General features: G+C 32.7%; 2 protein-coding genes across 2 annotated transcripts; one reads left to right on the top strand and one right to left on the bottom strand.

Annotated features, from left to right (window-relative positions):
* Nucleotides 1–682: 682 nt before the first annotated feature.
* On the top strand, nucleotides 683–7080 carry LOC130800749 (sister chromatid cohesion 1 protein 2-like). Its single transcript, XM_057664358.1, has 12 exons — nucleotides 683–1360; nucleotides 2969–3233; nucleotides 3312–3411; nucleotides 3809–3966; nucleotides 4059–4378; nucleotides 4488–4599; nucleotides 4877–5013; nucleotides 5083–5414; nucleotides 6108–6153; nucleotides 6259–6283; nucleotides 6381–6510; nucleotides 6748–7080. Exons 1-12 carry the CDS (start codon nucleotides 961–963, stop codon nucleotides 6871–6873), a joined length of 2151 nt encoding a protein of 716 aa, XP_057520341.1. The 5' UTR covers nucleotides 683–960; the 3' UTR covers nucleotides 6874–7080.
* A 139-nt stretch (nucleotides 7081–7219) lies between these two features.
* Nucleotides 7220–9254, bottom strand: LOC130800750 (glycine cleavage system H protein, mitochondrial). The gene is made up of 4 exons (XM_057664359.1): nucleotides 9083–9254; nucleotides 8645–8733; nucleotides 7967–8134; nucleotides 7220–7506 (listed from the first exon to the last, which is right to left on the bottom strand). The coding sequence occupies exons 1-4, from the start codon at nucleotides 9189–9191 to the stop codon at nucleotides 7381–7383; spliced, it is 492 nt and encodes a 163-aa protein (XP_057520342.1). The 5' UTR covers nucleotides 9192–9254; the 3' UTR covers nucleotides 7220–7380.
* Nucleotides 9255–14684: the final 5430 nt, after the last annotated feature.

Genomic DNA, 14684 nt, shown 5'->3' with positions numbered 1-14684 from the left:
ATTGTTTAACAGCGAACAAGAAAAGGACATATTAAAAGTCAAAAAAAATTACCACGATTTTGTAGAGAAAGATGATGTCATATATTTTAAAAGAAAAAATTATAAAAGGATTGCTCGTTATTCATATCAGCAAACTAACCCATTGCCCTTGATTTTAATTTTTTTCAATTTTAAAAAATTATAATTTTGTTCTTTCAAAAAAAATTTATAATTTTATCTTTCTTTCAACAGCAAAGAAAATCGTGATGATTCTTTTTTGCCATTTATTAATATTCTATTCTTATTTGCTGTTAGTAATAACAAACACAAAGAAAAAGCCTTGATCTTAAACTTAGACACTATACTTATTTAGAAAATTAAATTTCCCTAAATTTATTTTTGTTTCTGTGATGAAACGAGGAAGTGGAAAACACTTGAAATACGGTAAGTGGAAGTGTGATCAAGAGCAGCGACTCGTGGAAGGAAGCGACTTGAATTCCTGCAAAACAACACGTTAGCCTTGTCCGGGGGTGATCTCCCGGAAAACCCCTCCGACGCTCAAGTTAGAACGTTAATGTGAAATTGAGTAGATGATTATAAACTGAATGCAAGTGAACGTCGAGATTGATATTGCTGGAATTTTGGTGGGCTAATGAAATGGAGAGGGAAGGGAGTTACTTTCAGAAAGGAGAGGTTGAAGATCATGGGAGTTGTGGGAGGTTACCCACCTTGAAAGAAGGATAGCCAAGGAACGAGGGAGAGTGGGAAGTTACTTTTCTGGAAGGTAGTTAGGGTATTGAGAGGTCAGGTCACTAATCCATGGGCCATTCAAGGGAGATGGAAAATTCAGAAAAAGGCCCGTTGACCGAAAGTCAAGGTCAACGCGAAAGATCAAGGGGCAATAAGGTAATATGACATAAATAATTTAAACAAATAAATAAATTAGATAAACAATACCATGACAGTACTCCATAATTTGACATGTGTACGACAAACAATTTGATAGACATCTTTTGCCCCAAATTCAAAAAATTCTCTAGAGCTCGGAAGGAAACCAAATTCTCTAGAGCGGTTTCCTTCCTTGGTACACCATTCGACCGTTTCTTTCCCTTCCAACCTCTTTCTCCTCAGTCCTCACTCCCCCTTTCAAATTCAATGACATCTACAATTGCTGATTTTCCGCCATTGGAAAGCAAAAGGAAGTTCTCATCTACAGAGAAGGAAGAACAAGAAGTAAAAGAAGAAAGAAGGAAGACCATGTTTTACTCACAGTGTCTATTATCAAGTAAAGGGCCTTTAGGTGCCATTTGGGTTGCTGGGTACTTCTTCAAACGCCTCAAAAAACGCCAAATTACTGACACTGATATCTGTTCTTCTGTTGGTTTGTCTCCATTTCGCTTCTTCTTTCTCATTCTTGTTAAACCTTCCATCTTTATCTAATTTGTGGCAATTCAATTTTCTGGGTAATTGTTGAATTCGCATATTGATGTGTAATAATGGTTTTAATTGTATTAATTTAACTTTTTTTAGAGGTTTATTGTGAAAAGTAAACTAATTTGTGCTCCAAAATGGAGAAAAATTAGTTCATATTATAGAGAAGTATGACAAAGGGGAGGAAGGAGTAGAAGAGAGCAATGGTTGACTTACATTGTCTTTTATCTGTTAACTGCCTTTTAGCTGCCATTTGTATCGTTGCTTTCGTCATTGTTTCTTATTCTCCATTTTGACTTATTTTAAAAAAAATTCAAATTGAAGTTTCAATTTTTTCCTTACCTTCATCTGGCTTATGTTTTTTGATTGGTAAAAATGTGAATTTATTTGTGTTTATGGTTGTAAATTGAAATTTTTAAGTTTTTGGTGATGATTATTTTAGGGGTTTTGACAATGGAAGTTTAGGGTTTTACAGTGAACTTTCTGCTCTTTCTGCTTCTTTATAGTGAGAAATGATAATCCTTTATGTGAATGATTCATTTAATGAATTGAAATTGGGAGAAATTGTCATTTGGGTATGCTTGCTTTTATTCAATTTATGGTTCATTGGTTGTCTTGATCATTTTTTGTAAGGAATTTGATTGATGGCAATCTTTGTTTCTTCTAGATTGTCGGTGGCTATTTGTGAGGGTTTTATAGGTTACTTCTTCGTGACTCATTTATCTAGCAAATAGTGATCCTCCTGGACTTCTTTTAATTGGGGAAATCTCTTTATTTTTTGTGAGAAATTAATGTAGGATATTGTGTTGGAAATAGAAGTTATTTTGTCCCTGCTTCATTTAAGAGTGAAATAGTGAAATTGGGCGAAAGTATCATGTGGGTTTCATCAGAGTTGTCTTTAGTCTGTAGTCTGTTTTTATCATTCTGTTAAATAACTCTTTTGGAGCTTTTTTTGGAATTTATTTTGCAAACTTTTGCCTTTCTGCCTTTGATCTTATCTTCTTCTTAATCGTCTCTTTTGCTTGTTTTTGAGTCCTTATCAAGGTCTTTGTACAACATATGTTAATTTGATCAGTTTCCGCGCCCTTGTGAATCTACTTTTCTTACATGTTCCTCGCTATCGGTCTAAAACATCAATATTGTGGAATGATTTTGTGAAATGTACGCTCCTTTGTACCACAATCCACCAATCATATACCATAGATTCAGGTGAGGTTAATGAGCTATGTATTGGATCTATTTAACTTGGCATTTTAACAACATTACCCGAATTCCTAACCATGATCAAGCTTGCGTCGTCGACTTTGCCCCTTTTATTTAATGTTAATTTACACCCTTGTTATTACAATATTCCTTCTAGATAAGGTCTTTGTACTATCTTGTAAAGATCTCTTAGTTATTTAGCTCCGTTACTTGTATAATTTAATGAATACACATTTTAGATCGTGTTCTTATTGTATTGAATTGCCTTGTAGCGATTTAGCTCCATTACTTGAATAATAGACGTATTTCTTCTGGTATTGAATTGCCTTGTGTCTTCCATATCTTATTTTGACAGATAAAATTCTGCTAGAAGGATTGCCGTCTGTTACATACAGAATTTTGGCTTATCTTCTTCTTGGTGTTGTGAGAATATTTTCTAAGAAGGTTGAATATTTATTTCAAGACTGTCATGAAACTGTCTCAGACATTAATATATTTTTGGTTGGCAAAAAAAAGTTAGTTTCATTTAGAGATATTGTGCGATCTTCTCCTTCCATAATCCTTCCAGAAAGATATGAACTTGATTCTTTTCAACTGGAGGTTGAAGATGGTTCAAGCAGGTAACGGTAACTTTCAATAAAGATTTTGTCATTATGATCGTTCTTTCTGCAAATTATGATACTTATATATTTATACAGGCACAATACTGCACCAAGGGAAGACATTAAATTTCGAGATATTTATCATGAAGCATCAACAAGGAATGTTGATGCATGTTCTCAATATTCTTTGAACAAGGTAATATTTTCATTGCAAATTTGATGTCTCTTTAATATAGAATATTTGTAACTTGAAGGAGATATAGAGTGTATTTAAATGCCTATAAACGTTAAAATGGAGAAGTTCCTAAATCTTTTCACGATATTTTATGGATTGCGTTTCTTTTGTGCAAAATTCTAATTAGCTACCATCATGTACTTGTGTGAGCATTCTTACCGAATCCCTTATGGGATTGCTTCCATAATTTTATGAGATGTTAGTCTTTCGAATTGGAGTTCAGAGATCGCCCAAAACATTTATTCGTCTTTATGCTTAACTTAAAATTAAATCATGCCCATGTAGACCTTCTAGTTTTGGTGGCTTTTCTTATTCTGTAATTACGCCGAGAGATAAGTTAATCATTGCGATTTTGCAGCAACAACCTGATGAGGACTGCGCCCTCTTGGAGGACCTGATTTTGCGGACATTACATGAGGTCACAACGCAGAAGGAAACTCGTTCTTTTACTCAGACACCTGATAAAGTAGCAGCTAAGCAAGAAACTTCTACCTCTGCTCATACTCCTCCTGATAAGTATGAAAATGATGTAAAATTTGCAGCGTGGATGTTTCCTGTTTTATTCCTAGTTATTATGCTTATTAATTGTTTCCTGCTGTAACTAACAGAGTTCTTTCACCTCATCAAATGGGATTTAAAGTTGAAGTATGCTCCCCCGACCAAATGAAGGATTTAAAAACAAGCAAGGAGAAGCTTCGAGAGTTGAGATTTTCTGAAGAAGATGATATGGATGTTGAGAGAATATGTGCTTTGGATGTTGAACTTATCAATCTAATTAACGATTATCAAGCGCAAACCATTGATAATATGGATGAGGATGACCTAAAGAAAGCACCATTAGAATATCAGGAATCTGTTATACTAAAAGAGAAGGAGGTTCCATCTTCCATAGAGAAGACCCGTGATGCGGGATCTATAGATGCTGGAGGTGCAAATAAATATCAATATTGCTCAGGGCTTATGTTTTGATTTTTGTGTTAATTTTGATCATAATTCATATTTGGGGTTTATTGATGGATGTAATTTTCTCGTTGCAGTTGGAACTATTCCCGAGCTTGTGGTTGTCCCCACTCCTGCTAAGAAGGAGATCGCTCAAAGACTTGGCAAAAGAAAGTGCATTGTTGATGAGACCACAATGTTGAGTAATGAGTAAGTTTTCACAGCTTTCATGTCCATAGAATCTTTTCATCAAATATCTTAAGAGGCAATAACAGACTTTGGGTATTGCTCATTCGGCATTGTTTGGAACTTCAGAGTCGGTATTAAGTCTTGTCTTGATGATCCTCCTTCATTTTGGAATCTGTCTATATCGTTTTTAGGTGATGATGGAAAGAAAAGGAGAGCAAAGTGAGGAGAGTTTATCGGGTGTTAGAAGCACTTCTTTTATTCAGACGCTTGATTATTGATTATCGGATTATTGTTGCAGGACTATGAAGCAGGGTCTTAAGGATGCAAGTAGCTTGGTATGCAAGAGAAGGAAAGTTCCTCATACAATCCTCGATCTGTGGAGACTTTATCAAATTCCAGCCCTTTCAAAGAATTTCTTTGTGCCTTTGATACCATGTAAGTAAACTTTTTTTGTTTGTTTTTTCAACTTTAGTTTGTGTTTCTCTGCTTATCCGTAGCTCTTAGGTGGTGCCTCGGATCCGGAGGATGTGCATTGTGGAAAGAAAGCAGAAAGCACTGAACTGTTGAATGCCTCCGTTCAACTAACAATTAAAACTTTTGAAACTACACAAGCTCCTGGAGAGCAACATGATGCTGTGAACACCAATGCCCCCCCTTCTGAAATTCACTCAACTATTGCCCCTGGAACACCGGTTTTATGTCCAACATCTGCCAGAGTTTTTGCAACTGATAGGGCTGCAGATTCAGATGGGGAAGGTGTTCAATTTTATGAGAATATGAGGATGGAGGTTTCAGTGGACAAGGAAGATCACCTTAGGCCTAGCATGATGGCTGAGGTAAATCTTTCACCATCACTCGTGGCTGATTTGCTTTTTGAATTTTGTGATTTGCTCAAAATAGCCCAAAAATAGTCCAAATCCAACCATAATTCACTTTTTCCCAGCCTAATCCTTGACGATTTTTTCAGATTAATAAGAGAACCAATAGTGCCCTGCCATGTTATCTAGCATATCTACAACTTTGAGTAAAGGAAATCTATAAAGTGATTTATAAATTGATTTTAATGCACACTCTGATCTAAGGAGCTCAAAGACTATGTGATTCGGGATTTAACAATATGGTATATAAGAATTTAGAGGTTAAGACTGCCCAAGGAATATGTGCAGAAACGCAGTGAAGACTGAAGAGAGACATATAAGATATTAGATGAGTGAAGAACGCTGGGATGAATGGATTTCCATGACGGAATTAGTTGTCATAAAAGGAATTCTTTGTGTAGGCATGGGTTGTGATATTATTATATACATAGTGGGTCGACCCAACAGGCCATAAAGTAGAATACGAAAACCATTATATGAACTTTTAAAAAACGGGTCAAAGTGGGTTGGGTTCACACGTGTTTTGGGCCGGCCCATTTAAATTTGACATGGCCTGCCCCAAACCCAACCCATTAAAATTTTGCCGCCACCGGGCCCGATGAACACCTCCCAAATTCATGAGTGATTGTTTCCATTCTTTCGAATTTGTAGATGGATGCAAATGAAGCAGATAGCGGAGAACTCCATACGAATAAGAGTAAGCCCGGTCACTATTTACAAGCTTGTATCTAATCAATTACGATTTAACAGCTACAACATAGTTATATGCTTACCGCGAGCAAATTTTATCTCTTGTTTGCAGATGGAGGATTGTCCGCTAGAACCAGGTAAAATATATAATTATTTTAGTAGTTGATCTTTTCCGTCTCCCATCTATGCGGACAAAATTTTCATATGCGGAAATTTTCTTATATGTATTTTCAGAACTGTGGCAAGATATCTTATGCAAGTGATTAAAAGAAAGAAGCAGCAAGGGGTAGAAGCTGTTTCGTTGCTTCCCATTGCTAAACGCAAAAACAAGAGGGAAAACGCAATGCTCTTTTTTGAGTTACTGGTGAGTATCAAAGGAAAAATCAAACAGAAATTTTGTGCAACCTACCAAATCCGGCCTAAACAAATGGCCTCAAAATGCATTTCGGGCTGGCCAAACCCTGAAAAATGGCCATGAGAAGGATAGGAAGTGGAATACGATCTAGCTTGATTTTTTGTACTATCTCCGCTCGTCTTTATGTGCTATTTCAATCTCTACACACGAATGCCCTCCTTAACAAAATTAATGTCGGTATTTCAGGTCTTGAGTTCTGGAGGACTCATAAATGTAAAGCAAGAAGAAGCGTATGGAGATGTGATTTTGCGAGAAACTCCTAAACTCGAAGCATCTTTGAACATGTCTAATATGTTAGTTCTACAGGAATAGATTTTGCAGTAGATCAGAAAATTAGTTTCTTCTGTTGCTGCCTGCAACAAAACTTACCTAAATTTTTGTTTATCTTTTCCTTTTTTATGCTTTAATTTATAGGTTATTATTAATAACTCATGAGTAGAATAAAGGTTAGAAATTGTTTTATTTTTTTATTTTTTGGTTTAGTGTTGTATATGTATGTAGATTTTAGAGCAAGCAGGTGTAGTAAACTGATTCAACTGAAATGAAATGCCTTCTGATCAGCAGGCTTCCGACTACTGTTTTGAATGTACACGCCCTTCCAATTGTTTGTCAATTTTATTTAAAAAGCTCTCAATTTAATAAGCAAATGCGGTAAAGATTGGGGACAGAGTAACAGCATAGAATACCTTATGTCAAGTAATTTGCAAGATCATGGAGCAAAAATTTAGCTATCTACTTATACAGGAAGATCTGCAAGTTTTTTACATTGAAAACGGGCATGAACAACACGGCTTCGAAGATGATTATATGTTCATTGTGTTAATGAGCATCTTCCTCTTCGCAGAATTTTGTGTAGTCTTTAGGACCCATCAAGCTTTCTAACTCTGCTGGATTACTTGGCTTCACTTTGATCATCCATCCTTCCTCGTATGGACTTGTGTTTATCTGCATCATAAAATGTTATTACGGGATCAGACTGATAAATTTGTTAACAGGCTTATATACAATAAGATCCGCATAAGAGGAGAGTTATGCTAGTGCTCCACATAAAACCGATGAGGTTTCATTCTAAAACCAATTGGTCTTATGAGAAGTAGCGCATCAAGTAAATATGTTAGTCAACCTCTGTTTAATTCTTTGATGTAGAATCACATGTGGGTATTCCAACACAGACATCCTTTGCAAACAGCTAGTTCATCATAACATGTCATTTGCCCCAATGTTCGGTGCTTTTTGTGCGGGCAGAGTTTGGAGGGTCGTACATACGCAATTTTAAAGACTTTATAACAAAGAAATGCAACCTTACCTTGTAATAACAAAGAGGTTGTTTTAATGGACTCTTAGATTATCAAAACCATTATCTATCTAATTAGAAATTTGACAGCAGAACATGAGAAAGACATACCAAGCCAGGAGTATCGGAAAGCTTGGAGTTAACCTCAATGATTTGACCAGAAATAGGGGAATTAACATCACTAGTTGCTTTCACACTTTCAACTGATGCAAATGCTTTTCCTGCTGCTACTTCTCCTCCTTCTGGTAACTCTGCAAACACTACATCTCCGAGATGGCCCTGCACACCATTATTTTGTTCAGTTTGTAGTACAACAACAATGTCAAAGTATTAATCTCAATCTCTAAGGTCGGTATGAACTTTACGCCTATTTGGTTAGTAGTACTAAATGGTGGTAATAAGAATGATTTTTAGTGTAAAATTTCTATTAAAAGTTCTATTAAAAGTTCCATGTAATTCACATGGTGATGAAATTTTGTTTTAAAAAAATATTTTGTGTACAAATTTCTATTACCACCTCTCCCAATGGTAATGCATTGGAATGAATTTTATAAAGAAAATAGGATGATTGAAGTTGGACAAGTATGGCTATCAAGGTAGCCAAGAGATTTTTCAACCAAAATTATACTAGTTTGTATTTTCATTAACCACCGTTTAATACCATCTACCAAACGGACAATTAAGGTAACTCACCACAAACTGATGAAACCCATAAAGTCTATATATACTTTCAAAATTAAGTGACCAAGACATCAAAAAGTGAGGGATCAAACTATTAGAGGTACAAACCTGAGCATGATCAGTAACACCAATGGTGGCCACTGTACCTTCATGCTTCACCCATTCATGTGATGATGTATACTTCAAATTATCCAAAACTACATACAAAAAGTTAAACTTCATTCCATCACTAGTATATACCACTACACTTATGTGCCATTGAATTTGCTGCATCACATAAATCAAAGTGAGAGCCTTTTGGTGTAACTTAGCAAATTCAAAGGTACATAATGAATATGTATAAATATTTCCTCCTTTTCACTATACTTGCTGTATTTGACTTTCTACACAATTTAATGTGTTATTTTAGTCATTTATATATTAAACTATACACGTCTAAAAATTACAAAAAATTTAATATTATGAAAGTATGCAACCAGACAATTCAGAACGGAGAATGTACAACATATTGAGACACAATCTAGTATATATGTAGCAGGGAGATACCAGTGGAAAAGCATCTTGAGAGGGAAAATGCAGGGAAAGGAAGAGCCTTAGATGTACAAGAAAGGCCAAGAGCATTAGTAGTAGAAGATGCCCATATTCTCAAAGCCATTTTTTTTGTGTGTTTACTTTTTGATTTGTGTCAAACAGGGCTTATTGGTTATTGTGTATATTTTGAGAAATAAAGTGGGAAGCTAAGGCTGTATTTCACCTTCTCTTATCGTTTTCTGAATGGTGGATAATCAAAGCCTAATCCACTTTTTAATCAACACTTACTTTTCCAACTTTTTTTACGACATTTCATCATCAAGTGGATCCTAAAGTTATCACTCCCCTTTTAACATAAAATTTGTTTTTTTTAAGTTTATCCTATTAAGTTTCTCTTATTTTTATTTTTATTATAATTCGTAATTTTTTTTTAATTTTCATTCATATATATTTGAATCATCTTTTTATTTGGTTTACGTATATTTTTTTATTTTCTGCCAAATAATTATGGGGCAAATTTATTAGAAGAAAGGTAGTATTTACGACCCGTTTGATAGATGATAATAAACGATGTTAATGGGAATGAAAAACTAATGTAATTTTGATTGAAAAATCTCTTGGTTACCTTGATTGTCATGCTTGTCCAACTTTAATCATCTTATTTTCTTCATAAAATTCATTCCAATACATTACTATTAGAAGAGGTGGTATAGATGGTAATAGAAATTTGTAAACAAAAAAAACTTTTTTGTGATCAAAATTTTATTACCATAGAAATGATATGTAATATTTAATGAAATTTACATTATAAATCATTCTCATTATTATCATTTAATGCCACTAACAAACGTACTGTTAGTGTAATATTGAAAAGCATAAGGACCATTTTTCCACTATATTAACACTTCTATGTCATTTTCATTTTTGCCCCCTTTTTCTAAGAAAATAACGAAGAGCTACAAAACTTCATATTAGTGTGATTTTCTTGTATTAGTGAGATTATTTTCTTATGCTTATAGAAAAAAAATACAATTTAAGGATTAAATATATAAATATCTTGATTTTTACAAAAGTAAGCTCATTTAAGTTATTATTTTAAGGCTTATACTGATTAAAATTTTATAGAAATAAATAAATTTCTAAAGTGAAAGAGGGAAATAAGTTTTCAAATAACACTAGGCGATATTTGATAGTACCACTATTATATAAATATATTTTATTCAATTAAACATTCTTGAAACAAATAAAGAAAATGTATAAGTAAAGGTATACAATGACGAAGTCGGTAGTGCCTAAAATGCCCTTGAGATTTGGGGCTCGTGCCTAATTTTTCTAAAACCTCTGCGGTCGTTTCATGTTTACTCCATCAAAAGCTTAATCAATTTCCCAAAACTATAGTATAATTATATATTTGCCCGTGCGTACTTTAAATAAATATAATTATACATTATTTAAAAATATGAGTTTTCATTGATTTGATATTTTTTATATTTTATCAAAATTAACAAAAAAATTATGTTTGACTTATGAAATTGCAAATACTTAATTCTTCCAAAATTGGAAAAGTAATTTGAATTTTATAATTTAAAATTTTGTAAATTTGATTGGTTTGTGTTTAACAAATTCGAAATTATTTATTAACTCTCGACGAATCATTTTAATGGTTGTACACAATCAACAAATTGTTATTAAGTCACCTACAAACTATTTCAATATCCATTTGCTACTAAAAAAGTTAATGATAGTTTATTGTTGTTCTAAATAATTAAATTCACCTACAAATAAAGTAAAATAAGAGTCATCAAATTTCAAATATAAACGTAATAATTAACAACAAATTGGAAGTGTTATCATCATTATACCCAATGTTCTGCTCGAAAGTAGGGTTTAAGTGAGGAAAGGTGACAGACAATTCATACCTGTTTTTTTTTCACAGAGAGTATTAGAGGAAAGCGGTCAATTTTACCCCAAATAAATTAGAAGTGTGAAAATGAAAAAATTCACATCACTATATTATAATATTAAGACAACAAAAAACAAAATACACATTTTTAAAAATGAAGCTAAAAATCATATTAGATCAAAACACACCAAAATTACAAGATTTTAAGAAAACTAGAAAATCACTAATCCCTCCTGAAATCCAACTAGCCACTAAATATACTGTAAGATTACCATTCCTACGAACATGACTACAATTAAAACCTACAAAAAGCCTTTGAGTATTACACATTGAAATTCTTAAAGTATGGCTTGCCAATTTAAAAACAAAAAGCAAAAGTAACTATTGTTATTAATTTAATTATATACAAGTTTACAACAATCAAACAATCATAGAAAATAAAGTCGATCACAAACAAACAAATAAAACACTTTGTCATGTTTATAAGAATAGCACATTATTAAGTATGTTGTTAGACATAAATTAAGCAAATTCATGCGTTATTCTTTATTGTCTTATCTTTTACTTTATTAAACAAAAATGTATAATTGAAAATTTTATTTTTAGGAAAAAAAGTTTATAGCAAAAAATCAAAAGAAAATATCATGAAACAAATGTTTGCAATAAGAAAATGCTATATATGTAAAAATTCCTTTTTATTTTTTTAGCGTTAATAGGGAAATTTCGCGTGATAATTCTGACGTTTTGAGTGTTCTACCAACTTTTAAAAAATCCACGTGGTGACCCTGAGGTTTACCAAATTGTTCCACTGTAACCTTTTTGCACATGAAACGTTAGCAAACGTTAATTTCGAAGTTTTAAGGCGGTTGTATGCCTATTTCTGCCATCAGTTACCTTTTCCCCTAAAACATAAACCCTAATTCTACTATTTTTGCATTTGGGGGAAAACATATGATTTGGATGAAAGATGGTAGTGTTAGGGTTTATGTTTTGAGGAAAAAGGTTGAAACTGATGACATTTGAATTGGTGAGTTACATAAATAGGCGCACATCGACCTTAAAACTTCGGAATTAATGTTTGCTAACATTTTATGTGCAAAAAGGTCATGACGAAACAATTTGTTAAACCACAGGGTTACCACATGAATTTTTTAAAAATTTTGATTACCACGTGAAAAACCCAAAATCTCAGAGTTACCCACTTGAAATTTCCCAAAATAATATTAATAGCATAATTCTTAAAAGAGGGCCTCAGGCGATAAAATGATGCATAGAAAGCAACCATACTGAGTAGTGCTTGCTTGTTTCGATAACTAAAATAGTACTCCTTCCTATTTTCTATAAGTATTTCATTTGCTTTATACACTCTATCCAATGCATTTATTCAATTCTTAATATCTAATTATGCATAATTAAAAATTATGAAAAGTTGATATGAATAGTCCTTGAATTGAGACGAATCAAACAAGATTCAACTTGATTATGTTTTAACTTATAGATTAATAATAAAATACAAATTAAGAATAAGAGATAAATAGGTTCAAAAAGCAAATGAGACACTTATAGTAAATAGGAGGGATTATGTTATGGGGTCAATAGTAACACATTTAGTCAAACCCTAACTACCCCATTTGTCCACTACTATCACTACTCTTAGTCACTTCCTAAAAGAACTCCCCATTATTCCCACATCTACAAACATTATGTTATGATCATCCCATGATCAAGTAACCACATTTAGAGTCCCTATAAGAAATTGCTATAAATATGTCATGAAACTACATAAAATGGGAGACAATTCTACTCTTCTATATTCAATTTATTTTACCAAAAATACTTCCTTCAATCATTTATTTAGAAAGAAAGCTTTTATATTGCTATCGTTACACCACAATAAATGTTCACCCTCCTACGTACAATCTATACTTAACCAAATATTCCTTCAATTGATCTGAACTCATCCTACAATCCGTTAATCTTGTATTCATTCATTATCATATATTCATTACATCCTGTCTCCCGATCTGACTTGAGCGTCGGAGGGGTTTCCGGGAGATCACCCCCGGACAAGGCTAACGTTGTATTGCAGGATTTGAGGTCTCATCAGCGGAAGGATCATAAACACTTTCAGCATATTGATAGTTGTACCCGATTACACCTATCTCCAGGTATTTTAAGTGTCTTTTGCACTTCCTCGTTTCATTACCGAAAGAGATTATATTTTTTTTTTGTTTTGTTTGTGTTTGTCTACTTTTGCATAGCTTGAAGTTTTAGGTGTCGCTTATTGGGAGCATGTGCATTGTGGAAAGAAATCAGAAAGCACTCTGTTGAATGCTTCCATTTTACTAGCAGCTAAAACTTTTCCAAACTATACTGGAGAGCAACATTATGGTGTGAGCACCAAGTTCGGCCCATTTTGGATATTTTGGATTCTAAGCGAAAGCGATATATAACAGTTTTTAAAATACCAATGTCATGATTTTTTTTTGACAATTAATAAAATACTAGTTTTATCAATTCGATAAAATATTAAAATGCTCAATTAACCTATTAACCTGCAAAATATATTAAATTATTTTATTTGTATCTTAAAGAAGTTTTTATTTACCATTTTGAAGTGTTTATTTTTTGTTCTCATAAGAAATCTTTTTATTTATATCATAGATTTTGGAGAAAAGTAACTTTATTCATCCGTATTTTAATATTTTAATAATATTTGTGGTCCCCACATATCTTCTAATAACTTCATTATAACATTTTTACATTCCTTATAGTCCCCATATATCCACTAATTTTATAAAAATATTTTTTTATTAGTAGTGGTCCTCATATCTTTTACACTAACTTTCTTTTAATATATTTTTAATATTATGGTCTCTACTTTTCTTTCATCAAATTTAATATTCAATAAAATAATATATCCACTATTTAAAAGAATTTACTTTTCTTAAGTCATGTGAACATTTCTTATGGGAACTTCATTAAAGAACGGGGGGAGTAATTAAAAATAATATTCATATTACTTATTTACTTAAAAAAATGATTATAATTGAAAAAATATCATATTATATTCACCAACCAATAACTCAAAAATTAACAACTGGTCATTAACAAGGTCACAAATGATCGTTAGTTAAGAAAAATCATTATCATTTGTTATATGATTACTTTTTAGTCTATGTAAACTTATATAGGTCTTTTTTTAATAATTATAAACAAAAAATTAAATATATCAAAAAATTTAAACCCTCAGATTAACGAGTCCCTAATTTATCCCTTATGGTATTCTTATAAAGAGTCGGCCTTGACACCAATGCCCCCGCTGCAGCCGCTCAACTATTGCCCTTAGGCCAAGCATGATGGCTGAGGTAAATCTTCCAGCACGACTCATGATAAATTTTCAAGCTAATTTGCTTTGAATTTTGCAATTAGTTAAAAATGGCCTAAAAATATATAGTTTAATTTACGATTTTTGAAGAGGTAAAATTATGTGACACTACTGATTAAAATCTCTAAAAAAGTGCGAGGTTCCTATCTAGCTTGTGTTTTCTTCTCTTTTTAATCTTCCTTTTTACCCAACGCACACCATCTTTTGTGTCTTAATAAGAACCTCAAAGACTACTAAAATTATGTGTCACGTTTTAAAGGAATTGCAAAAACATTATTAAGAAAATAGATTTCTCACGTTTATATAGCTCATTTTAGGGATGACAG

This window comes from Amaranthus tricolor, chromosome 15, assembly GCF_026212465.1.
Source record: "Amaranthus tricolor cultivar Red isolate AtriRed21 chromosome 15, ASM2621246v1, whole genome shotgun sequence".
Taxonomy (NCBI): Eukaryota; Viridiplantae; Streptophyta; class Magnoliopsida; order Caryophyllales; family Amaranthaceae; genus Amaranthus; species Amaranthus tricolor.
This window is presented reverse-complemented; position numbering and strand designations above follow the sequence as displayed.